Source organism: Hyla sarda, chromosome 3, assembly GCF_029499605.1.
Source record: "Hyla sarda isolate aHylSar1 chromosome 3, aHylSar1.hap1, whole genome shotgun sequence".
In the NCBI taxonomy this organism is placed as follows: domain Eukaryota; kingdom Metazoa; phylum Chordata; class Amphibia; order Anura; family Hylidae; genus Hyla; species Hyla sarda.
The window spans coordinates 314,606,474-314,632,076 of record NC_079191.1 but is presented as its reverse complement, the minus strand read 5'-3'; the positions used below and the strand labels follow the sequence as shown (position 1 = coordinate 314,632,076).

The 25,603-nt window shown below is 43.2% G+C and overlaps 1 protein-coding gene across 1 annotated transcript in view; it reads right to left on the bottom strand.

Annotated features, from left to right (window-relative positions):
- SNX9 (sorting nexin 9) overlaps nucleotides 1-23,669 on the bottom strand; it is a 224,421-nt gene extending 200,752 nt beyond the window's left edge. Inside the window, exon 1 of the mRNA XM_056567096.1 lies at nucleotides 23,522-23,669. Coding sequence (XP_056423071.1) covers nucleotides 23,522-23,533 — 12 coding nt within the window. The 5' untranslated portion in view covers nucleotides 23,534-23,669. The remainder of the gene's footprint in view (nucleotides 1-23,521) is intronic.
- Nucleotides 23,670-25,603: the final 1,934 nt, after the last annotated feature.

Sequence of the window (25,603 nt, the reverse complement as noted above, 5' to 3'; positions counted from 1 at the left end):
GCAAGCCAGTATGCGCAAAACATTTGGTGCTTTGACCCACTGCGTTACAGCATTTGCCACTTGGTATGATTTGGATATATACATTGTATTATGTGTAGACTTTGAACCTGTCTTTAGTGCCTTGTGCTCTTTGTTCAAATTCCCCTCTCCACATACGGTATATTTCTTTGCACTGAACACTTTACATTGTATTTTATTAATTTGTGGTTATTTATAGTGGGTCTGCTTACATCAGTATATATGTATACATTTTTTTTAAATCAGGTTCTTGTCTACTCCTTTATTTCAGGAGCTTAACTATGCTCTCATCTAGAAGTGGTGGAAGTGGGGGTCTGGATTGTGTGTTTACACTGCATATTTTAAATGTTTTTAAAATTATTAATCAAATTATTAATCAAATTTACTGTAAGTTCGCTCATCTCTAGTTAAAATGACACCCTACTTATATAGGTTTGATTTTGTCGTACTACATGCAGAAAAATTTATACGTTTAAAATTGTCATCTTCTGACCCCTATAACTTTATTGGGCGGTATGAGGGCTAATTTTTTGCGCCGTGATCTGAAGTTTTTATCGGTAACATTTTTGTATTGATCTGACTTTTTGATCGCTTTTTATTCATTTTTTCATGATATAAAAAGCGACCAAAAATACATTATTTTGGAATTTTTTTGCGCGTACGCCATTGACCGTGCGGTTTAATTAATGTTATTTTTATTGTTCAAGTCTGAATCTCAGGCTTGGAGCAATCAAATCGCCGAGGGGACACGCCGCAGGCAGGTAAGAGGACCTCCGCTCGTGTCCCAGCTGATTGGGACATCGCATTTTCACTGCGGTAGTCCCGATAAGCCCTGCTGAGCAGCCGGGCAGCTTTCACTTTCGTTTTAGATGCGACGTTCAACTTTGAAAGCGCGTCTAAAGGGTTTATAGCAGATACATGCCGGGACAGACCCGATATAACGCGGGGTCACCACCTGACCCCGCATTATATCGCGGTAGCTGGCCAAGGACGTAAATATACGTCCTTGGTCGTTAAGGGGTTAAAATGTGCCTTTGAGATGTTGCTTTGTGAGACAAAATCACCATCTCTAGTACAGTTCTTCCTAATTCTCTTAAATTTGGGGGCTTCCAATTCTACGCAGAGCACTTTTCGGTAAAAATGACACCTTATCTTTATTCAGTAGGATTAAAATGATACCCAAATTACATAGGTTTGATTTTGTTTTACTTCTGTTAAAAAAATTATAACTTTTTGCACGAAAATTTGTATGTTTAAAAATGTCCCCTAAAACTTTTTTATTTTTTCGTATACAGGATGTCTGAGGGCTCATTTTTTGCATTGTGGTCTGTAGTTTTTATCGGTACCATTTTGTTTTGATGGGACTTTTTGATCGTTTTATATAAAAAAAAAATTTTGGGTATACAAAGTGACCAAAAATACATAATTTTGGCCTTTTTTTTTTTTTTTTTATGTATACGTCATTGACCATGCAGGTTAATTAATGCTATATTAACTTTATATCGCACATTTGAGCACATGGCGATATCACATATTTATTTTAAATAGATTTACATATTTTTTAATGGAACTTGGGAAAAGGGGGGGGGGGGAGATTTAACCCCTTAAGGACCAAGCCCATTTTCACCTTAAGGACCAGAGCGTTTTTTGCACATCTGACGACTGTCACTTTAAGCATTAATAACTCTGGGATGCTTTAACTTATGAATTTGATTCCGAGACAGTTTTTTTGTGACATATTCTACTTTAACATAGCAGTAAAATTTCGACGATACTTGCATCATTTCTTGGTGAAAAATTCCAAAATTTCATAAAAAAATTAGAAAATTTTGAAATTTTCGAACTTTGAAACTCTCTGCTTGTAAGGAACATAGACATACCAAATAAATTATATACAACATGTCTACTTTATATTTGCATCATAAAGTTGACGTGTTTTTACTTTTGGAAGACATCAGAGGGCTTCAAAGTTCAGCAGCAATTTTCTAATTTTTCACAAAATTTACTAAATCAGAATTTTTCAGGGACCAGTTCAGTTTTGAAGTGGATTTGAAGGGCCTTCTCATTAGAAATACCACACAAATTACCCCATTATAAAAACTACACCCCTCAAGGAAGGTAACAAAGGGTACAGTGAGCCTTAACACCCCACAGGTTTTTGACGACTTTTCGTTAAAGTCGGATGTGTAAATTATTTATTTATTTTTTCATTAAAATGCTGGTTTTCCCCCAAATTTTACATTTTTACAAGGGGTAATAGGAGAAAAAGCCCACCAAAAGTTGTTAGGCAATTTCTCCTGAGTACGAAAATACCCCATATGTGGCCCTAAACTTTTGCCTTGAAATACGACAGGGCTCTGAAGTGAGAGAGCGCCATGCGCATTTGAGGACTAAATAAGGGCTTTGCATAAGGACGGAACCGGATGCAAGAATGACGCTTGCCTCCGATACCAAAAATACCCTATGGCAGTGTTTCCCAAACAGGGTGCCTCCAGCTGTTGCAAAACTTCCAGCATGCCTGGAAAGTCAATCGCTGTCCGGCAATACTGGGAGTTGTCTTGCAACAGCTGGAGGCTCCGTTTTGAAAACAGTGTCATACAAGAAATTTTTTATTTGGGGGGGGAGGGGGGGGCTGTGTAGGGGTATGTGTATGTAGCATTTTACTTTTTATTTTGTGTAATGTAGTATAGTGTGGTGTTTTTAGGGTACACTCACACGGCCGGGGTCTACAGCGAGCTTCCCGCTGGGAGTTTGAGCTGCTGCGGAAAACTTGCTGCATCTCAAACTTGTAGCAAGAAGCTCGCTGTAGACCCTGGCCGTGTGAATGTACCCTGTACATCCACATGGGGGGGAGGGGCGCAAACCTCCAGCTGTTGCAAAACTACCACTACCAGCAAGCCCTTTGGCTGTCTGTGCATGCTGGGGTTTGAAGTTATGCAACAGCTGGAGGCACACTGGTTGCAAAACACAGAGTTCGTTACGTAACTCAGTGTTTCGCAACCAGTGTGCCTCCAGCTGTTGCAAAACTACAACTCCCTGCATGTACGGTCTATCAGTGCATGCTGGGAGTTGTAGTTTGCAACAGCTGGAGGCACACTGTTAGGTAACAAACTTCACAACCGGAGTGCCTTCAGCCGTTGCAAAAACTACAACTCTCAGCATGCAGTGACAACTGAGGGCATGCTGGGACTTGTAGCTATGCAACAGCTGGAGGCATACTACTAAGACTCCCAGCATGCCCTTTGGCTGTCTATGCATACTGGAGGTTGTAGTTATGCAACAGCTGGAGGCACACTGGTTGCAAAACACTGAGTTTGTTACTTAACTCCGTGTTTCCCAAAAAGGGTGCCTCCAGCTGTTGAAAAACTACAACTCCCTGCATGCCCAGACCGCCGAAAGACATGTTGGGAGTTAGTTTTGCAATATCTGGAGGGTCACAGTTTGGTGACCACTGTGCAGTGGTGTCCAAGCTGTAGCCCTCCAGATGTTGCAAAACTTCAACTCCAAGCATGCCCAGACTGTCCAGGCATGCTGGGAGGTGTAGTTCTGTAACATGTGGCCCTTCAGATGTTGCAGAACTACAACTCCAAGCATGCCTGGACAGTCTGCAGCAGGGGACCAGTCTGATTGGTTCCCTGCTGCATAGTATCATAGGTCAGCTGTCCAGGACAGCTGAGATGACGTTTCTATCACCATGCAGCAGGGGACCAGCCTGATTGGTTCCCTGCTGCATAGTATCATAGGTCAGCTGTCCAGGACAGCTGAGATGACGTTTCTATCACCATGCCAACGGACATGGTGATAGAAAATGTATTGGACGTGTATACACATCCATTTGCGGGAAGGGGTTAAACTTTTAATATGGAAGGGGTTAATGGGTGCTTTTTTAAACTTTTATGCAACTTTTTTTTATTAGTTCCCTTAAAAGACTTTTAGGAGAAATCACTAGATTTAATCAATTTTATCGATTAATCGTTGCAGCTCTAAAATAAATGGAACCAATAAAAAGTAAAGTTTGCTCAGCATAAAGAAAGCCTTCACATAGCTTCATAGACAGAAAACTAAAAAGTTTGGGCATGAGTGTTGCAAGGTGATGGTGATTTTCCTATGTAGTCATATGAGGGCTTGTTTTCTGTTGGACCACGCAGGGCATACATATGTGTATCAGTACTGAAATGCTGCAGTTTATTTAAATTTAAAAAAATAAATAATAATAATAATAATTTACAAATCTGTATAACTTTCTGGCACCAATTTTTTCCTCTGGTGTACCCCTTTAACCACCTGCAACCACCATGGATGGACTGCACTCAGCTTCTCAGCCCACTTTATACAGCTTGACTGAAAGTAAAGGGGTATGTGAGTGCACGATGATGTTTTATTTTAGTAACATGGCAAAAAAAAAAACTCACTACTCATATAAAAAGAAAATAAATCAATGCCAAACTGTCAAGGGGAATGGTAACAACCATTTGCAAATGTATTCAAGGAGAAAAGATGACAAGAAGCAAACACACTGCATATTTATTGTGGAATTTATCCATTGAATTCAATCTGCAGAAAAATCTGCAAATGTGTATTTTATACACATTAGGGGTAAGAGGGGGTTTAGCAGTGATTGTACACTACTACTTTTTTTATTTTGCACATTTGACATTTTTGCGCTGACGATTTGCAGTAAAAATTTTACGACTTCATCACTTCTACGCTACTTGCATTATTTTTATCAAGACTCCTTAGGATGAAGTCAAATTGAATTCATTAATCAAGTTCGAATATTTGCATCTGCTTTTTCGGCCTATGGGGAACAAACCACCCTCGTAGAATGTGCTTTAACGGAAAGAGGACAACCTTTCCCTTCTGATTTATAAATATATATATATATTTATTTATATTTTTTTTATTAATCAACTATGTCTTTCGAAGCCTTTTTTTTCTTTTTCTCTCATCTGACCTTCAGTCTACAGTAGCTTCAAAGTACTTAAAGGGGTACTTCAGGGGAAAACTTTTTTTTTCTCAATCAACTGGTGCCACAAAGTTAAACAGATTTAAAAATGACTTCTATTAAAAAATCTTAATCCTTCCAGTACTTATCAGAAGTTGAGTTGTTCTTTTCTGTCTGACCACAGTGCTCTCTGCTGACACCTGTCTGTCTCAGGAACTGTCCAGAGTAGGAGAAAATCCCCATAGAAAACCTCTCCTGCTCTGGACAGTTCCTGAGACAGAGGTGTCAGCAGAGAGCACTGTTGTCAGACAGAAAAGAACAACAACTCTAGCAGCTGATAAGTACTGGTAGGATTATGATTTTTTTCATAGAAGTAATTTACAAATCTGTAACTTTCTGGAGCCAGTTGATATGATTTTTTTTTTTTTTTTTTTAACTGGAATACCTCTTTAACCCCTTAAGGACTCAGGGTTTTTTCCGTTTTTGCACTTTAATTTTTTCCTCCTTACCTTTTAAAAATCATAACCCTTTCAATTTTCCACCTAAAAATCCATATTATGGCTTATTTTTTGCGTCGCCAATTCTATTTTGAAGTGACAGTCATTTTACCCAAAAATGCACGGCGAAACAGTAAAAAAAAATCATAGTGCGACAAAATCGAAGAAAAAAACGCCATTTTGTAACTTTTGGGGGCTTCCATTTCTACGCAGTGCATATTTCGGTAAAAATTACACCTTATCATTATTCTGTAGGTCCATACGGTTAAAATGATACCCTACTTATATAGGTTTGATTTTGTCGTACTTCTGGAAAAAAATCATAACTACATGCAGGAAAATTTATACGTTTAAAAATGTCATCTTCTGACCCCTATAACTTTTTTATTTTTCCACGTACAGGGCGGTATGAGGACTCATTTTTTGCACCGTGATCTGAAGTTTTTATTGGTATGATTTTTGTTTTGATCGGACTTTTTGATCACTTTTTATTCATTTTTTAATGGTATAAAAAGTGACCAAAATACGCTTTTTTGGACTTTGGAATTTTTTTGCGCGTACGCCATTGATCGTGCGGTTTAATTAATGATATATTTTTATAGTTCGGACATTTATGCACGCGGCAATACCACATATGTTTATTTAAATTTTTTTTACACTGTTTTATTTTTTTTATGGGAAAAGGGGGGTGATTCAAACTTTTATTAGGGAAGGGGTTAAATGACCTTTATTAACACTTTTATTTTTTATTTTTCTTGCAGTGTTATAGGTCCCATAGGGACCTATAACACTGCACACACTGATCTTCTACACAGATCCCAGGCGTGTATTAACACACCTGTGATCAGTGTTATCGGCGCTTGACTGCTCCTGCCTAGATCTCAGGCACGGAGCAGTCATTCACCGATCGGACACCGGGGAGACAGGTAAGGGCCCTCCCAGTGTCCTGTCAGCTGTTCGGGATGCCGCGATTTCACCGCGGCGGTCCAGAACAGCCCGACTGAGCAGCCGGGTCACTTTCACTTTTACTTTAGAAGCGGCGGTCAGCTTTGACCGCCGCTTCTAAAGGGTTAATACCGCACATCGCCGCGATCGGCGATGTGTGGTATTAGCCGCGGGTCCCGGCCGTTGATGAGCGCCGAGACCGGCGCGATCCCGCTTCATATCGCGGGAGCCGGCGCAGGACATAAATATACGTCCTGCGTCGTTAAGGGGTTAATCACACTGACACCCTAACAAATCTTAACTATGCCATCCTCAGAGACTCCTAGGAAGCTTGATAGGGCCATCACCTGCACCTTAATAGTGCTACATCTAAAGCCCTTCTGCAGACCTTTCTGAAGGAAATCCAGGGTTAGGGGAATACTAGGATTATCTATATCAACGGGCCTATCCTGCAGCCAGAAGTTAAACCTTTGCCTGCGCTGCTACTAAGACACCGGGCACCTCCGGAGACCTGACATCTCCGTGTCAGCCCGTACAACCAGCCCCATAGACGGCTTCAGGAGTGGTGAGTGGTGCCGTGCACCAGACCTCGTATCGTTATTCTTATAAATGTGATACATACTGTACCACCAAGGATCGCAAACAATTGAACTGTATACTTAGCTACTGGAACTCTATCATGAGAACATTGAACTGCTGCTAGCACAATATTTTTTCATATGGATGCAAGTTTTTAATATATTTTTTAATATATATTTTTTATATATATATATATATATATTTTTTTTATGAGTATTTGTATTATACTTATGCACTGAATTTCATGCACTGATTTCTATGTCCCTTGCAAGGGCCCTGCAGGGACAGGTATTAGTGACATATATATACCTGTGACTTATATCATTAAAAATACCATATTTATTATCTGGATCATATTTCTGATACACCTTGAGGACTGGTCCTTAGTTGTTTTTCAACTATACCTATTTATCATAAACAGAACCTGTAGAGTGTAGGAAACCTGTAGGAAGAAATCTCCCATGACAGACTCTGAAGATGAGGGTGTATGTCTGAGGATGCACCAACAGCAGCAAACTCATCAGGATCAGATGAAGAGTCTAAGGAGGTTTTAATTTTTTTTATTAGGGCTCATTTACATGGACGGATCGGCAGTGTATTTTATGCTGCGGATCCGCCGACAATGGACTCTAAAGTGCTGCCTCCTCTGTGCCTGCTCATAGAGGCAATCCCTCGCTACGAACAGACACACTGCAATGTGCAAGCTGCCACACACATGTGCAGTATACTCTCACACATTGCGGCCTCTCCCCCTACTCCCTGAGCTAGGCCGAGAGCAGCTGCGATGTGTGCGAGTATACTGCGCATGTGCGCAGTGTCTTGCACATCGCAGCGTGTCTGCTCATAGCGGCAGATTGCCGCTAAGAGCAGACACAGAGGAGGCAGCACTGTAGGGTCCATTGTCTGCGGTCCATCCGTCTGTGTGAATGAGCCCTTAAAATTAACAAAGAAAAAAAGCTTGATTTCTGTTTTATACTTATGCACTATTATGTGTTGCCTTTTGGTTTCTCGAGTATTGTTTAAATTGTGTTTTGACACACTTTGTGTTGCTGAAGCGTTAACGTGACCATGACTAAATTTCACATATAAAAAGGTAAAACCTTCCCATTGTCATTCTGCATAAACATTTCAGTAAACCATTTACTGTAATGATCTGAATTCCACACATAACAGCATAATGTAAACTGAATACCGTTTAGTCTGCAGTCCAATTATAGTATACACAACAGTTACACAAGGAAATTACTAGTAATAAAATGTAGTGTTATCCCTCAGACTTGGTATATCAGAATCTACAACATCTTAATGATGTAATCCAGTGGAAATGTTTTTTTTATTTTTTTATTTTTATTTTTTTTCAAATCAACTGGCTCCAGAAAGTTGAACTGATTTGTAAACTACCTCTATTAAAAATCTTAACCCTTCCAGTACTTATCAGCTGCTATATGCTGACACCTCTGTCCATGTCAGGAACTGTCCAGAGCAGGAGTAAATCCCTATAGCAAACCTGACAGTTCCTGACACGCACAGAGGTGTAATTAGAGAGCACTTTGGTCAGACAGAAAAAAAAATCAAAAAGAAAAGAACTTCCTCTGGAGCATACAGCAGCTGATAAGTACTGGAAGAATTAAGATTTTTAAATAGAAGTAATTTACAAATCTGTTTAACTTTCTGACATTAGTTGATTTGAAAAAATAGTTTTCCACCAGAGTACCCCTATAAGGAGTCAACTCACTCACAATATTGTTTAAGAACACTGACATGAATAAAGAATGGTATCTAAACATCCCCCAAGAACAACTTCTCCCAATGATCCAGGAGCAATTTGGTGAACACAGCGTTGACATTTTGGGTCCATGTCCAGGAAACTTCCCAGATCTCAATCCCACTGAGAACCTGTGGCCAATCCTCAAATAGTTGGTTGACAAACAAAAACACAGAAATTGTGCTAAACTTCAACAACTCATTAGGAAAATATGGATTGTCATCAGTCAGGATTAGGCCCAGAAACTGATATTCAGCATGCCAGGGTGAATTGCAGAGTATTTGTAAATAAAAGGTTTAAAAAAAAACGTATGAAATGCTTATTAATATACTTCAGTATACCATAGAAATTTGACTAAAACGATCTTAAAAAAAAAAAAAAAAAAAAACAAGCAGCAAATTTGTGTCAGGCCCCTTTCACACTGCCATTGCTCCCCTTCGGGAACAGCCATCAAAGCCTTTTTTTCTGACTTTAACATCCGCTCTCATGATGGGAGCAATGGGCAACAACAGGTCCCTGAGGCTCCCATTTACTATTATGGGGGCCGCCGGGGTGCTGTCATGAACAGCGGGAGAAAAAGATGGCATATGCAGTACTTTTTTCTCCCTCTATTCTGCCCGGCTCTCCCGGCGGCAGTCACAACGCTGTGTACTCACGGCAATGTGAAAGAAGCCTCAGTCTAAAACACTTTTGGCCACAACTGAATTTTCTGAAACTACAAACCTGGCTTATTGGAAAAATGCAACTCTGCATTTTATTTTGCAACAAAATGTAAATTAAAACGTTACCAAAACAGAAAAACACCCAAGCTCCTAAAAATAAAAGTTCAGGATAAATACAGAGAAATTAGGCCTAGGTCTACATAAATATATTTTCATAAAATTACAGAGCAGGAAAGATGAAAAAAAAATTATTCAAAAAGTAGCAATCTATAAAATCTAGGGATTACACACCTTGAAAAGGTAAACCCCTAAACCCAATATATACCCTGTAAGCAGACAGTCTGCAGCCATCAAGTAAATCTATGACATACCAAACCCTAAACCTGTTATGTGTTTACTAAGGCTGCATTAAGATGTGCACTTTGACCCCCGTATTGCAGACACATGGCTAAACCTCCTGAAGGAAATCACAATCATGAGTTAGGCTGAGTTCACACGGCCATCTATACCCGACCCATTGTTCTCCCGTCAAAAATAAAAATAGACTTTTGGATCAGTTATTGTTCAGTCAATGAACCCAAAAATTTTTTTTTGTTCTGAACATGGTCAAAAGTAAAAACTGATCAAACGGATGACATTAAAGGCTCATCCGTTTTCCATAGACTTCAATGTTAAATTTAATATATCCGTTTTTTCTTTTGACGGGAGAAAAAATACTGCATGCACCGTTTTTCTCCTGTAAAAAATAAATAAATAAAAATAAAAAATGAGCGCAGACCGATGCAAACGGATGTGAAAGGATTGTAAAAAAAAATCCCATTGACATCAATGGGATTATTTTACAACAGTTAATAATCCGTTCACAAGCAGCAACAACGTAACCTAAACGTGGAAAAAAACGGGGACAGACGGCCGTGTGAACAGGAGCACCAGAACACTGGTACAGAGACTGCAAGAGGTCCAGGAGTAGCATGGGTGCAAAAAAGCAGAAAGTGTTTGCCAAAGGCAAAACGCAAAAAGCAGTACTGGTCCTCCAGAGGCAAGAGTGCTCTCTGTAAGGCTATTTTCACTCAGGTAAATGTCCACACGGACCGCTCAGAAATGTGATGACATTTCCTTGCAGAGTCCAAAGAAATAATATATGGGGGAGATTTATCAAAACTTGTCCTGAGGAAAAGTTGCTGAGTTGCCCATAGCAACCAATCAGATCACTGATCTGTACTACCCAGAGTCAAGGCTAATTTTCTGCCGCAATTAGTACCTGTAACTCACACTACCATTGACTAATGGGCTTTTCTGGCCAGAATATGCTAAGGCAGGGTTTACACTGCAGAATTTCCAATCGTAATTCTGCTCAGAAATTTCAGTTGGAATCTCCTATGCTCGAAGGTAACATGCAGGTGAACGGGATTTTCTATTAACCCATTCACTCTGCGAAAATTTCTGGGCAGAATTTCCGTCAGAAAATACTGAATAAAAAATTCTGCCAGAACATTTGGGGACATGTATCATTATTTGTGTATGGTAGAAGCAATTTACCCCTTTTCCCGTTCTAAATTATGTGCAGAAACGCTAAATTTATCAATCAAGCGCAATGAATAAATTGTGGGTAAATATAGTAATCTCCTCAATCCACTCTTTGGAAAATAGAATTGATGATTTAGAGCATCTTGCTACGTTAAGTCCAAGATGGCTTATATTTGCGCAAAAAAAACAGCTCTTGCGGCAACATTTTTGGTACGCAGTTAATAAATCCATGTGTACTTTAGATGTCACTCCAAGGTACCCTGATTCGGCCACATCTGGAGTACATGCTCTACCAAAACGTGCGCAAAAAAATGCGCAAAAAAAAGGGCTTGCGCAAAATTTCACGCAAAAAAATACACACAAAACAGGGGTAAAATCTTTGATACATGTCCCCCATTGACATTGCTGTCTATCTGCGCTGGCCACACTAACAATATCCGAAGTTTTACGCCCAAGGATTCTATAAAGTAAACCTGAAGCCCTAATATTGTCAATAGAAGGTCCTGACGAGGATTATTTTCTGCAATAAAAATGGACATGCCAAATCTTAAAGGGGTACTCCCCTGGAAAAAAAAAAAATCATTCAACTGGTGCCAGAAAGTTAAACAGATTTGTAAATTACTTCTATTTAAAAATCTTAATCCTTCCAGTACTTTTCAGCTGCTATTTGTTCCAGTGGAGGTTCTATTCTTTTTGAATTTCCTTTCTGTCTGACCACAGTGCTCTCTGCTGACATCTCTGTCCATTTTAGGAACTGTCTGGAGCAGGAGAGGTTTGCTATGGGGATTTGCTCCTACTCTGGACAGTTCATAAAATGGACAGAGGTGTCAGCAGAGAGAACTGCGGTCAGACTGAGCTCAGAAATTCAAAAAGAAGAGAACTTCCTCTGGAACATACAGAAGCTGATAACATTTCAGCAGCTCGAAACAGGTTTTTAAATAGAAGTCATTTACAAATCTGTTTAACTTTCTGGCACCAGTTGATTAACCCCTTAAGGACCAAGCCCATTTTCACCTTGAAGGGGTACTCCAGTGCTTAGATATCTTATCCCCTATCCAAAGGATAGAGGATAAAATGCCTAATCGCGGGAGTCCCGCCACTGGAGACCCCCGTGATCTTGCACGCGGCACCCTGTTTGTAATCAGTCCCCGGAGCGTGTTCGTTCCGGGTCTGATTACGGGCGACCACAGGGCCGGCGGCGTGTGACGTCATGTGACGCCCCATGTGACGTCATGTGAGGGGCAGAGCATGACGTCACACGGGGACTGATTACAAACGGGGTGCTGCGTGCAAGATCATGGGGGATAAGATGTCTAAGCACCGGAGTACCCCTTTAGGGCTAGGTTCAGACTACGGAATCTCCGGGCAGAAAATTTCCGCCCGGAGATTCCGAGTGCGGCCAGCACTGACTGAATCAGTCGGCGCTAGGACCGCGCGGACACTGCAGTCTACAATGGACTGCAATATGTTCCGCGCGGATTTCCACCTGAAGAAAGAGCAACCCCATTCTTCAGGCGGAAATTTCCAAGCGGATTTTCCATTCACAAATTCCGTTTCACAAATTCCGAAGTGTGAATTTGTGAACGGAAACCCATTCACTATACAGTACATTTTAGCAAGCGGAATTTCCACTTTCCAATTTCAAAGAGGAATTGCAGGCGGAAATTCCGTAGTCTGAACCTAGCCTAAGGGTGCGTTCCCACAGGGCGTATACGCAGCGTATTTCACGCTGCGCAAAATTTACGGCAGCAGCGGGAAATACGCTGTGTATTCCTTGCTCACTATACACACAGGTCTTTCCGGCGGCAGCTCTATGTGTGCAGTGAGTTTTGGAGGCGGGGCCTTGTGCCGGTGTGTCTGTGACGTGCGGCTCCGCCTCCAAAACTCACTACACACATAGGGCTGCCACAGGAAAGCCCTGTGTGTATAGTGAGCAAGGAATACACGGCGTATTTCCCGCTGCTGCCGTGAATTTTGCGCAGCGTGAAATACGCTGCGTATACGCCCTGTGGGAACGCACCCTAAAGGGGTACTCCGGCGCTTAGACATCTTATCCCCTATCCAAAGGATAGGGGGATAAGATGCCTGATCGCGGGGGTCCCGCCGCTTGGGACCCCCGTGATCTTGCACGCAGCACCCCAGTTAAAATCAGTCCCCGGAGCATGTTCGCTCCGGGTCTGATTACTGGCGACCACGCGACGGCGGGACCCCCGCGATCAGGCATCTTATCCCCTATCCTTTGGATAGGGGATAAGATGTCTAAGTGCCGTAGTACCCCTTTAAGGACCAGGCCAATTTTATTTTAGCATTTTCGTTTTTTCCTCCTTGCCTTCTAAAATCCATAACTCTTTTATATTTCCATCTACAGACCCATATAAGGGCTTGTTTTTAGGGAGGAAAGTTAAATGCACATTTTGGAGGGTTTCGTTTTCACACTGTACAATTTACATTAAAAATGACATGTGTTCTTTATTCTGTGGGTCAATATGATTAAAATGATACCCTTGGCTAGATACTTTTTATATTTTTGTACCGCTTAAAAAAAATCTAAAACTTTTTGTACTAAATCAGTCATCTAAAATCGTCCTATTTTGACCACCTATAACTTTTTCATTTTTACGTATATAGGGCGGTATGAGGGCTAACTTTTTGGACTGTCATCTGTACTTTTTATCGATACCACATTTGTATATATTAAAGTTTTATATAATTTTTTATTAATTTATTTTTTTATAAAATGTGACAAAAAAGCAGCATTTTTGGACTTTTTTTATTTTTTACGTTTATGCCGTTCACCGTACAGGATTATTAACATTATATTTTGATAGTTCGGACATTTATGCACGCGGTGATACCAAATATGTTTATTAAAAAAAAATTACGCTTTTTGGGGGTAAAATGGGAAAAAAATGACAATTTTCATTTTTATTGGAGGAGGGGATTTTTCACTTTGTTTTATTTTTTATTTTTACATTTTTTAACTTATTTTATTACTTTATTTTTTTTTTTTATTTTTTTACACACTGGACATAGCACTGATCAGTATTATCGGCTATCTCCTGCTCTGGTCTGCTCGATCTCAGACCAGAGCAGGAGACGCCGGGAGACGGACAGAGGCAGGTGAGTGATTACAGATGATCGGATCACCTCGGCAGCGCTGCGGGCGATCCGATCATCTATTTTATCATGTGCATTGCCGCAGATGCCATGATCAATAAAGATCACGGCATCTGAGGGGTTAATGGCGGACATCTGGATGGTCATACACAGGACGTAAATGTATGTCCTGGTACCATCAAACCAGGATGTACATTTATGTCCGTGGTTGTTAAGGGGTTAAAAAAAAGTTTTCCTGTGGAGTACCCCTTTAACCGGTCAAGGACACAGGGCGTACAGGTACGCCCTCATGTCCCGATACTTAAGGACCGAGGACGTACATGTACATCCTGGTCCCGTTAAAAGGGTTTAAACAGTTCTAACCAGCGGAGGCCGGGTTAAACCCGTGGGTCCCAGTTGCTACAGGAAGCCAGGACCCAAGGCTAATGCCAGGCACCGCCGATCGGGCCAATGCCCAGCATTAACCCTTAAATGAAAATTGATCTAGCAATCTAAAATCTATCCCAGCAGCTCAGCGGAGCTGATCAGGACAATCGCAACATAATCGCGATGTCCCGATCAGCTTACCGGACGACGAGAGGGTCCTCACCTGCCTCTCGGTCGTCCATTTGGCGATCTGCTGCTCCAAGCCTGTGCAGCAGAGTGCTGGTAACGCTGCCAATGCTATACTATTGCATAACAATGATCACTGTATGCAATCAGAAAATTGCATGGTATAGTCTCACTATGGGGGCTTGAAAAAAAAAAAAAAAAAAAAAAAAAAAAAAGGGTACAATAAAAAGTTAATAAAAGTGAATTAACCCCTTCCCTATTAAAAGTTGAAATCACCCCCCTTTTCCCATTTTTTTAAATAGAATGTACTAAAAATAGAGCTGCAACGATTAATCAATAAAATCGATAAAATTCGATAACGGAATTTGTTGTCGACGAATCCCGTTATCGAATAATCGCCCGATTCGTTGTCCGCGGCGGCAGTGAATGAATGAATGAAGCTAACATGTCCCGCATGTAGGAGTACAGACACTAGGATGCAATGCTCTGCGCATACTACCATGTGTATAGCAGTGTGCATGTAGTACACACTTACACTACTATACACATGGGGTATGTGCAGAGCATTGCACCCTTGTATCTGTACTACAGACACAAGGGTGCAACGCTCTGCATATACCCCTATGTGTATACCCCCAATAAAAATTGGCTCCACCTTTTCCTATTGCTATACAAAAATCGTAAAAGTAAAAAAAAAATGTTTTACATATCTGATACTGCCTCATGGCTAATTGTCTGAACTATTAAAATAAAATGTTAGTAAATCATTAACATTTTATTTTAATAGTTCAGACAGTTATCCATGCAGCAGTATAAAATTTATGCTGGTTTCCATACAGGATCATTAATAATGACCCTGTATAGCAACCGGCGTAAACTTAAAAAAAAAAAAAAAAAAAATAGCTGTTTGGTCACATCACATTCTAGAATACTTTTAATATGGCCATTGTACATGATTCTTTAAGTAGAATCAGCTGAACCCCTTATTTTGGCATTTTGAAGTTTTTTCCGATTAATCGATTAATTGATAAATTAATCGATTATTAAAATAATCGTTAGCTGCAGCCCTAAATAAAAATAATCATATGTGGTACCGCTGTGTACTTAAATGTCCGAACTTTTTAAATATAGGGTTAGCTAAATCGCACGTGTGGCGTACTCGTAAAAAAATACCAAAAACCAAAAATGTGCATTTTTGGCAACTTCATATACAGTTGCAAGAAAAAGTATGTGAACCCTTTGGAATTATATGGATTTCTGCACAAATTGGTCATTAAATGTGATCTGATCTTCATTTAAGTCACAACAATAGACAATCACAGTCTGCTTAAACTAATAACACACAAAGAATTAAATCTTACCATGTTTTTATTGAACACACCATGTAAACATTCACAGTGCAAGTGGAAAAAGTATGTGAACCTCTAGACTAATGACATCTCCAAGAGCTAATTGGAGTGAGGTGTCATCCAACTAATGAGATGACATTGGAGGTGTTGGTTACAGCTGCCCTGCCCTATAAAACACCCACCAGTTCTGGGTTTGCTTTTCACAAGAAGAATTGCCTGATGTGAGTGAGGCCCCCCACAAAAGAGCTCTCAGAAGACCTACGATTAAGAATTGTTGACTTGCATAAAGCTGGAAACGGTTATAAAAGTATCTCCAAAAGCCTTGATGTTCATCAGTCCACAGTAAGACAAATTGTCTATAAATGGAGAAAGTTCAGCACTGCTGCTACTCTCCCTAGGAATGGACATCCTTTAAAGATGACTGCAAGAGCACAGTGCAGACTGCTCAATGAGGTGAAGAAGAATCATTGAGTGTCTGCTAAAGATGACAGATGAAACCAAAGACACAACACTATGGGGGAGATTTATCAAAACCTGTTCAAAGGAAAAGTTGCCTAGTTTCCCATAGCAACCAATCAGATCGCTGCTTTCATTTTTAACAAGACCTCTGCAAAAATGAAAGAAGCGATCTGATTGGTTGCTATGGGCAACTGGGCAACATTTCCTTTGCACAGCTTTGATAAATCTCCCCCTATGTGTGGGGAAAAAGAGGCTCAGCACACCAACATCAAAACCTCATCCCAACTGTGCAGTATGGTGGTGGGGGCATCATGGTTTGAAGCTGCTTTGCTTAGTCAGGGCCTGGACAGATTGCTATCATCGAAAGAAAAAAAAATGAATTCCCAAGTTTACCAAGACATTTTTCAGGAGAACTTAAGGTCATCTGTCCACCAGCTAAAGCTCAACAGAAGATGGGTGTTGCAACAGGACAACGACCCAAAGCATAGAAGTAAATCAACAACAGAATGGCTTAAACAGAAGAAAATACACGTTCTGGATTGGCCCAGTCAGAGTCCTGACCTCAACCCGATTGAGATGCTGTGGCATGACCTCAAGAAAGCGATTCACACCACCATCCCAAGAATATTACTGAACTGAAACTGTTCTGTAAAGAGGAATGGTCAAAAATTACTCCTGACCGTTGTACACGTCTGATCTGCAACTACATGAAATGTATGGTTGAAGTTATTGCTGCCAAAAAGAGGTTCGACCAGTTATTAAATCGAAGGGTTCACATACTTTTTCCACCTGCACTGTGAATGTTTACATGATGTATTCAATAAAAATATGGTAAGATTTAATTCTGTGTGTTTTATTAGTTTAACCCCTTAAGGACCGGAGGTTTTTCCGTTTTTGCATTTTCGTTTTTTGCTCCTTGCCTTTAAAAAATCATAACTCTTTCAAATTTACACCTAAAAATCCATATGATGGCTTATTTTTTGCGCCACCAATTCTACTTTGTAATGACGTCAGTCATTTTGCCCAAAAATCTATGGTGAAGCGGGAAAAAAAATCATTGTGCGACAAAATTGAAAAAAAAAACGCTGTTTTGTAACTTTTGGGGGCTTCCGTTTCTACGTAGTACATTTTTCGGTAAAAATGACACCTGATATGTATTCTGTAGGTCCATACGATTAAAATGATACCCTACTTATATAGGTTTGATTTTGTCGGACTTTTGGAAAAAATCATAACTACATGCAGGAAAATTAATACGTTTAAAATTGTCATCTTCTGACCCCTATAACTTTTTTATTTTTCCGTGTATGGGGCGGTATGAGGGCTCATTTTTTGCGCCGTGATAAGAAACTTCCCCTATCCCCTATCCTTCATAAGAAACTTATTTCGTTTTTATAGAAATCATGGCTTATAAAATCATGTCTTTGTCCAAGCTGAAGCACAGGCATAAACAAAGTCCAAAACGTGAAGGTGGGCCAGCACTCCTCTGTGCTCTCTCCTGTCTGATAAAACAGGAGAAAGCCCAGAGGAGTGCTATCAGACAGGAGAGAGCTCAGAGGAGTGCTATCAGACAGGAGAGAGCACAGAGGAGTGCTATCAGAAAGGAGAGAGCCCAGAGGAGTCCTATCAGACAGGAGAGAGCCCAGAGGAGTCCTATCAGACAGGAGAGAGCACAGAGGAGTGCTATCAGACAGGAGAGAGCACGGAGGAGTGCTATCAGACAGGAGAGAGCACGGAGGAGTGCTATCAGAAAGGAGAGAGCACAGAGGAGTGCTATCAGACAGGAGAGAGCACAGAGGAGTGCTATCAGACAGGAGAGAGCACAGAGGAGTCCTATCAGACAGGAGAGAGCACAGAGGAGTGCTATCAGAAAGGAGAGAGCACAGGAGTGCTATCAGACAGAAGAGAGCACAGAGGAGTGCTATCAGACAGGAGAGAGCACAGAGGAGTGCTATCAGAAAGGAGAGAGCACAGAGGAGTGCTATCAGAAAGGAGAGAGCACAGAGGAGTCCTATCAGACAGGAGAGAGCACAGAGGAGTCCTATCAGAAAGGAGAGAGCCCAGAGGAGTGCTATCAGACAGGAGAGAGCACAGAGGAGTCCTATCAGACAGGAGAGAGCACAGAGGAGTGCTATCAGAAAGGAGAGAGCACAGGAGTGCTATCAGACAGAAGAGAGCACAGAGGAGTCCTATTAGACAGGAGAGAGCACAGAGGAGTGCTATCAGAAAGGAGAGAGCACAGAGGAGTGCTATCAGAAAGGAGAGAGCACAGAGGAGTGCTATCAGAAAGGAGAGAGCACAGAGGAGTGCTATCAGACAGGAGAGAGCACAGAGGAGTCCTATCAGACAGGAGAGAGCACAGAGGAGTCCTATCAGACAGGAGAGAGTACAGAGGAGTCCTATCAGACAGGAGAGAACACAGAGGAGTCCTATCAGACAGGAGAGAGCACAGAGGAGTACTATCAAAAAGGAGAGAGCACAGAGGCGTACTATCAGACAGGAGGGAGCACAGAGGTTCTAGTCCACCCTCACTTACTGGACTTTGTTCATGCCTATGCTTCAGTTTGGACAAAGCCATGATTTTATAAGCCATGATTTCTATAAAAACTAGATAAGATTTTCTTATGAAGTATATTAGATTTTTTATTTTTTTTGCCAAGATGTACAACATATAAAAAGTTTTTGGATCAAAATAAAGCTAGAGCTTGACAGATATAATCACCCACAACTTAACTGCTTCTCAAATGTTGCATAAAGGCTTCCCTAAGGCTGTGTTCACATAGATTGGACTTAACTTAGATTTTGGGATGGATTTATTGCCAGCATCAAATCCAAGGACACTCCATCTTCAATGCAAGTAAACGGGGTTACCACAACCAGGTAACACGATTGACTTCAATGGGAAATACGCAGCAGCAAATACACAGCAATATACGGCACCTGGGAACGTACCCTAACTGTGTATTTACACGTACAGTAGTCTGTGCATATTTGAAGTGTATGATTTGAAGCTGCAGATTTCAATGTCTAGAAAATGACTAAACACAGCTTTAAATCTGCAGCTTCAAATTTGTGCAGGCTACTGAACATGTAAATACACCCTTCTACTAATAGTACTTGGCTTCATTCAGCTTTCTCTCAACCCTGACCAGTCTCCCTAGCCACTGAAAAACAACCCCACAAAATGATGCTGCCACCACCATGCTTCACTGTAGGGATGTTATTAGGCAGGTGATGACTGGTGTCTAAATTTACTACAGACATAAACTGAGGCCAGAAAGTTCAATCTTGGTTTCATCAAACCAGAGAGTCTTGTTTATTTTACAGTCCAAGTGTCCTTTATGTGCATTTTTACAAACTCCATTATTTCACCATAAGAGTTGGCACAGGGGGGGGGGTGCAGTATTCGGTACAGGGGCAGTCTCCTCGCCTCAGGGCACCTATGTAGGTGCAGTATTCGGTACAGGGGCAGTCTCCTCGCCTCAGGGTACCTATGTAGGTGCAGTATTCGGTACAGGGGCAGTCTCCTCGCCTCAGGGTACCTATGTAGGTGCAGTATTCGGTACAGGGGCAGTCTCCTCGCCTCAGGGTACCTATGTAGGTGCAGTATTCGGTACAGGGGCAGTCTCCTCGCCTCAGGGTACCTATGTAGGTGCAGTATTCGGTACAGGGGCAGTCTCCTCGCCTCAGGGTACCTATGTAGGTGCAGTATTCGGTACAGGGGCAGTCTCCTCGCCTCAGGGCACCTATGTAGGTGCAGTATTCGGTACAGGGGCAGTCTCCTCGCCTCAGGGTACCTATGTAGGTGCGGTATTCGGTACAGGGGCAGTCTCCTCGCCTCAGGGTACCTATGTAGGTGCAGTATTCGGTACAGGGGCAGTCTCCTCGCCTCAGGGTACCTATGTAGGTGCAGTATTCGGTACAGGGGCAGTCTCCTCGCCTCAGGGTACCTATGTAGGTGCAGTATTCGGTACAGGGGCAGTCTCCTCGCCTCAGGGTACCTATGTAGGTGCGGTATTCGGTACAGGGGCAGTCTCCTCGCCTCAGGGTACCTATGTAGGTGCAGTATTCGGTACAGGGGCAGTCTCCTCGCCTCAGGGTACCTATGTAGGTGCAGTATTCGGTACAGGGGCAGTCTCCTCGCCTCAGGGTACCTATGTAGGTGCAGTATTCGGTACAGGGGCAGTCTCCTCGCCTCAGGGTACCTATGTAGGTGCGGTATTCGGTACAGGGGCAGTCTCCTCGCCTCAGGGTACCTATGTAGGTGCGGTATTCGGTACAGGGGCAGTCTCCTCGCCTCAGGGTACCTATGTAGGTGCGGTATTCGGTACAGGGGCAGTCTCCTCGCCTCAGGGTACCTATGTAGGTGCAGTATTCGGTACAGGGGCAGTCTCCTCGCCTCAGGGTACCTATGTAGGTGCGGTATTCGGTACAGGGGCAGTCTCCTCGCCTCAGGGTACCTATGTAGGTGCAGTATTCGGTACAGGGGCAGTCTCCTCGCCTCAGGGTACCTATGTAGGTGCAGTATTCTGTACAGGGGCAGTCTCCTCGCCTCAGGGTACCTATGTAGGTGCAGTATTCGGTACAGGGGCAGTCTCCTCGCCTCAGGGTACCTATGTAGGTGCGGTATTCGGTACAGGGGCAGTCTCCTCGCCTCAGGGTACCTATGTAGGTGCGGTATTCGGTACAGGGGCAGTCTCCTCGCCTCAGGGTACCTATGTAGGTGCAGTATTCGGTACAGGGGCAGTCTCCTCGCCTCAGGGTACCTATGTAGGTGCAGTATTCGGTACAGGGGCAGTCTCCTCGCCTCAGGGTACCTATGTGGTGCAGTATTCGGTACAGGGGCAGTCTCCTCGCCTCAGGGTACCTATGTAGGTGCGGTATTCGGTACAGGGGCAGTCTCCTCACCTCAGGGTACCTATGTAGGTGCGGTATTCGGTACAGGGGCAGTCTCCTCGCCTCAGGGTACCTATGTAGGTGCAGTATTCGGTACAGGGGCAGTCTCCTCGCCTCAGGGTACCTATGTAGGTGCAGTATTCTGTACAGGGGCAGTCTCCTCGCCTCAGGGTACCTATGTAGGTGCAGTATTCGGTACAGGGGCAGTCTCCTCGCCTCAGGGTACCTATGTAGGTGCAGTATTCGGTACAGGGGCAGTCTCCTCGCCTCAGGGTACCTATGTGGTGCAGTATTCGGTACAGGGGCAGTCTCCTCGCCTCAGGGTACCTATGTAGGTGCAGTATTCGGTACAGGGGCAGTCTCCTCGCCTCAGGGTACCTATGTAGGTGCAGTATTCGGTACAGGGGCAGTCTCCTCGCCTCAGGGTACCTATGTAGGTGCGGTATTCGGTACAGGGGCAGTCTCCTCGCCTCAGGGTACCTATGTAGGTGCAGTATTCGGTACAGGGGCAGTCTCCTCGCCTCAGGGTACCTATGTAGGTGCAGTATTCGGTACAGGGGCAGTCTCCTCGCCTCAGGGTACCTATGTAGGTGCAGTATTCGGTACAGGGGCAGTCTCCTCGCCTCAGGGTACCTATGTAGGTGCAGTATTCGGTACAGGGGCAGTCTCCTCGCCTCAGGGTACCTATGTAGGTGCAGTATTCGGTACAGGGGCAGTCTCCTCGCCTCAGGGTACTTATGTAGGTGCAGTATTCGGTACAGGGGCAGTCTCCTCGCCTCAGGGTACCTATGTAGGTGCAGTATTCGGTACAGGGGCAGTCTCCTCGCCTCAGGGTACCTATGTAGGTGCAGTATTCGGTACAGGGGCAGTCTCCTCGCCTCAGGGTACCTATGTAGGTGCAGTATTCGGTACAGGGGCAGTCTCCTCGCCTCAGGGTACCTATGTAGGTGCAGTATTCGGTACAGGGGCAGTCTCCTCGCCTCAGGGTACCTATGTAGGTGCAGTATTCGGTACAGGGGCAGTCTCCTCGCCTCAGGGTACCTATGTAGGTGCAGTATTCGGTACAGGGGCAGTCTCCTCGCCTCAGGGCACCTATGTAGGTGCAGTATTCGGTACAGGGGCAGTCTCCTCGCCTCAGGGTACCTATGTAGGTGCAGTATTCGGTACAGGGGCAGTCTCCTCGCCTCAGGGTACCTATGTAGGTGCGGTATTCGGTACAGGGGCAGTCTCCTCGCCTCAGGGTACCTATGTAGGTGCGGTATTCGGTACAGGGGCAGTCTCCTCGCCTCAGGGTACCTATGTAGGTGCGGTATTCGGTACAGGGGCAGTCTCCTCGCCTCAGGGTACCTATGTAGGTGCAGTATTCGGTACAGGGGCAGTCTCCTCGCCTCAGGGTACCTATGTAGGTGCAGTATTCGGTACAGGGGCAGTCTCCTCGCCTCAGGGTACCTATGTAGGTGCGGTATTCGGTACAGGGGCAGTCTCCTCGCCTCAGGGTACCTATGTAGGTGCGGTATTCGGTACAGGGGCAGTCTCCTCGCCTCAGGGTACCTATGTAGGTGCGGTATTCGGTACAGGGGCAGTCTCCTCGCCTCAGGGTACCTATGTAGGTGCAGTATTCGGTACAGGGGCAGTCTCCTCGCCTCAGGGTACCTATTTCAGAGACATTCTCCCTCCTCAGGGATCCTTTATAGGGGCAGTCCCAGGTCTAGCATAGATGTCTAGGTGCCCGGAGCCCTCGGGCAGGCGGCGCTGCTCTTTGCCCCGGTCCCTCCCACATTCGGGTTCCTGACAAGTGTGTGACCCCAGGCCTGGCTACCGACTATAAGCCCATACGGGGCGACAGGACATAAGTAGGCACACGGCTGGCATGGTTACACAGGAGACAGCCCCAGCACCACCTTCCTGTCCCGCTCGCCCAGTTTAGACCACTTGTGGACATGTCAGTCTGGCGCCCCCGCCGTCGGGCTAGTAACTTTCTCTCTGGACTTCCTCCCCGAACGTTTCATGTAACCCCCGGCCTCTCCCGTCATTCGCTTTGCCGTCTTCTCCCACCATGCCCTGGCACTGCCAGCTTTGTGTTGTTTGTGACTGACTTCTATCACTGCCTGTGCCTCTCATTATGCTCTCCTGCCAGTGTTCTCCACAAGACCGCTCCCTGCCCCACAGCACACATTGCCCCAGCCGTGCCCTGCAGGAGCTCCGCTTACCTTTGTGGCCATACTGTGCCCCTCCAGATCACTTGCACCCCTGGAGCCAGACAGTGAAGCTCAGCCAGCACTACCTCTTCCTGTCCCAGCCTCTCTGTGTGATGTGTGTATGGGCCTGCAACTGCCGCTGTCTCCCCCTAGCTACAGCTTGGGGTATTACCACCGCTCAGTCCTCTGCTTTACTAGATGAAGGGCTCTGAGGTTATATGTGTACAGCATGGTAAAGCCTGTACCATCCCGGAGATCGGCCGATGCTAGGTTACAGTATGTGCCAGATATTAAGGTGTGAACATCATCATCTCCATGAGCCCAGGTAGTCTTGGATGCTGCTCTTTATTGCTGGAGATCAGCTGTCAGGCCTCTGGTGATCAGACAGGTCTATCACCCTGGTATAGACTGCTGGACAGGGGCACAACTATAGGAGTCCAGGAGCCTCAGGGCCCCAGTAGGTCTTTTTCTTATATAAGGAGACCAGAACTATAGACGAAGTATTTTAGGTGGGGCCCTGGTAAGGATTTTGCACTGGGGCCTCACAGCTGCATTCTGGCAACCACAGACAGCTGGCACATTTTTTCCTGTAAAAACAATTTTTTTGGTAAGGGTACGTTTACACACACAGGGTCTGCTGCATATTTTCTGCAGCTGATTTTGCTACCCTTTGAAGTTAATGGGTAGCAAAATCAGCAGCAGAAAATATGTAGCAGATCCTGTATGGAAAAGAACGTATACTGACTTATATCAAGGTGCACTGGCATCAGATCCACTGATTTTAATGAGCTGATTGACAGGTTTCATATACACCAGTACTTTCACAGACAGAGAGAAGAGAGACACCATCCACTGTGTAACCACTTTGAAGGGGTACTCCGGTGGAAAACTTTTTTTTTTTGCCAGAAAGTAAAACAGATTTGTAAATTACTTCTATTAAAAAATCTTTATCCTTCCAGTACTTATTAGCAGCTGTATGCTACAGAGGAAATTCTTTGCTTTTTGAATTATTTTTTTTTGTCTTGTACAGTGCTCTCTGCTGACACCTCTGTCCATATCAGGAACTGTCCAGAGTAGCATAGGTTTGCTATGAGGATTTTCTCCTGCTTTGGACAGTTCCTGATACAAGCATCAGGTATCAGCAGAGAGCACTGTGGACAAGACAAAAGAGAAATGAAAAAAGCAAAGAATTTCCTTTGTAGCATACAGCTGCCAATATAGTACTGGAAGGATAAAGATTTTTTAATAGAAGTAATTTACAAATCTGTTTAACTTTCTGGCACCAATTGATTAAAAACAAAATGTTTTCCACCGGAGTACCCCTTTAACCCCTTGGGGACGGAGCCCTTTATGACCCTAAGGACGGGAGCATTTTTTGCAAATCTGACCACTGTCACTAATAACTCTGGGATGCTTTTACTTATAAATTTGATTCCGAGATAGTTTTTTCGTGACATATTCTACTTTATGGTAGTGGTAAATTTTCGTCGATACTTGCATAATTTCTTTGTGAAAAATTCAAAAATGTGATGAGAAATTAGAAAATTTAGCATTTTTCTAACTTTGAAGCTCTCTGCTTGTTAGGCTAAGTCTCCACTTGTTTTTTTTATTTTTTTTTGCAAAACGCAAAGAAAAACGCCAATTCTGCCGCATGGCGTTTTTTTGGTCAGAAAACGCTGCGGCCAGATGTTAGCTGTAAGTCAATGAGAAATTGCAAATTTCGAATTCCACTTTGCGTTTTTTCACTTTGGCTTTTTTTAATCCTTATGGCGTTTTTTCACTTTTTCTGTGTTTTTTTTCCCGCTCTTTGGCGTTTTGAAAAAAACGCTGTAGTTCCCTCAAACCGGCATTTTTTTATCAAAACCATGGCGTTTTACTCCAATAGAAGTCTATGGGAGTGAGAAAACGCCAAGAAAAACGCTATGTGGATTTTAACTTTGGCGTTTTTGCAGGCGGTTTTTAATCTTTTTTGGACTTTAGCGATCCAAAAAAGTGATGTAGATAGCTGTTTTAAAATAAAATTTCGTAGGGTACCATTAAAAAATTTTTTGCAAAAATATACAGTAGTGAAGGAAAAAATTGTATATAACGAAA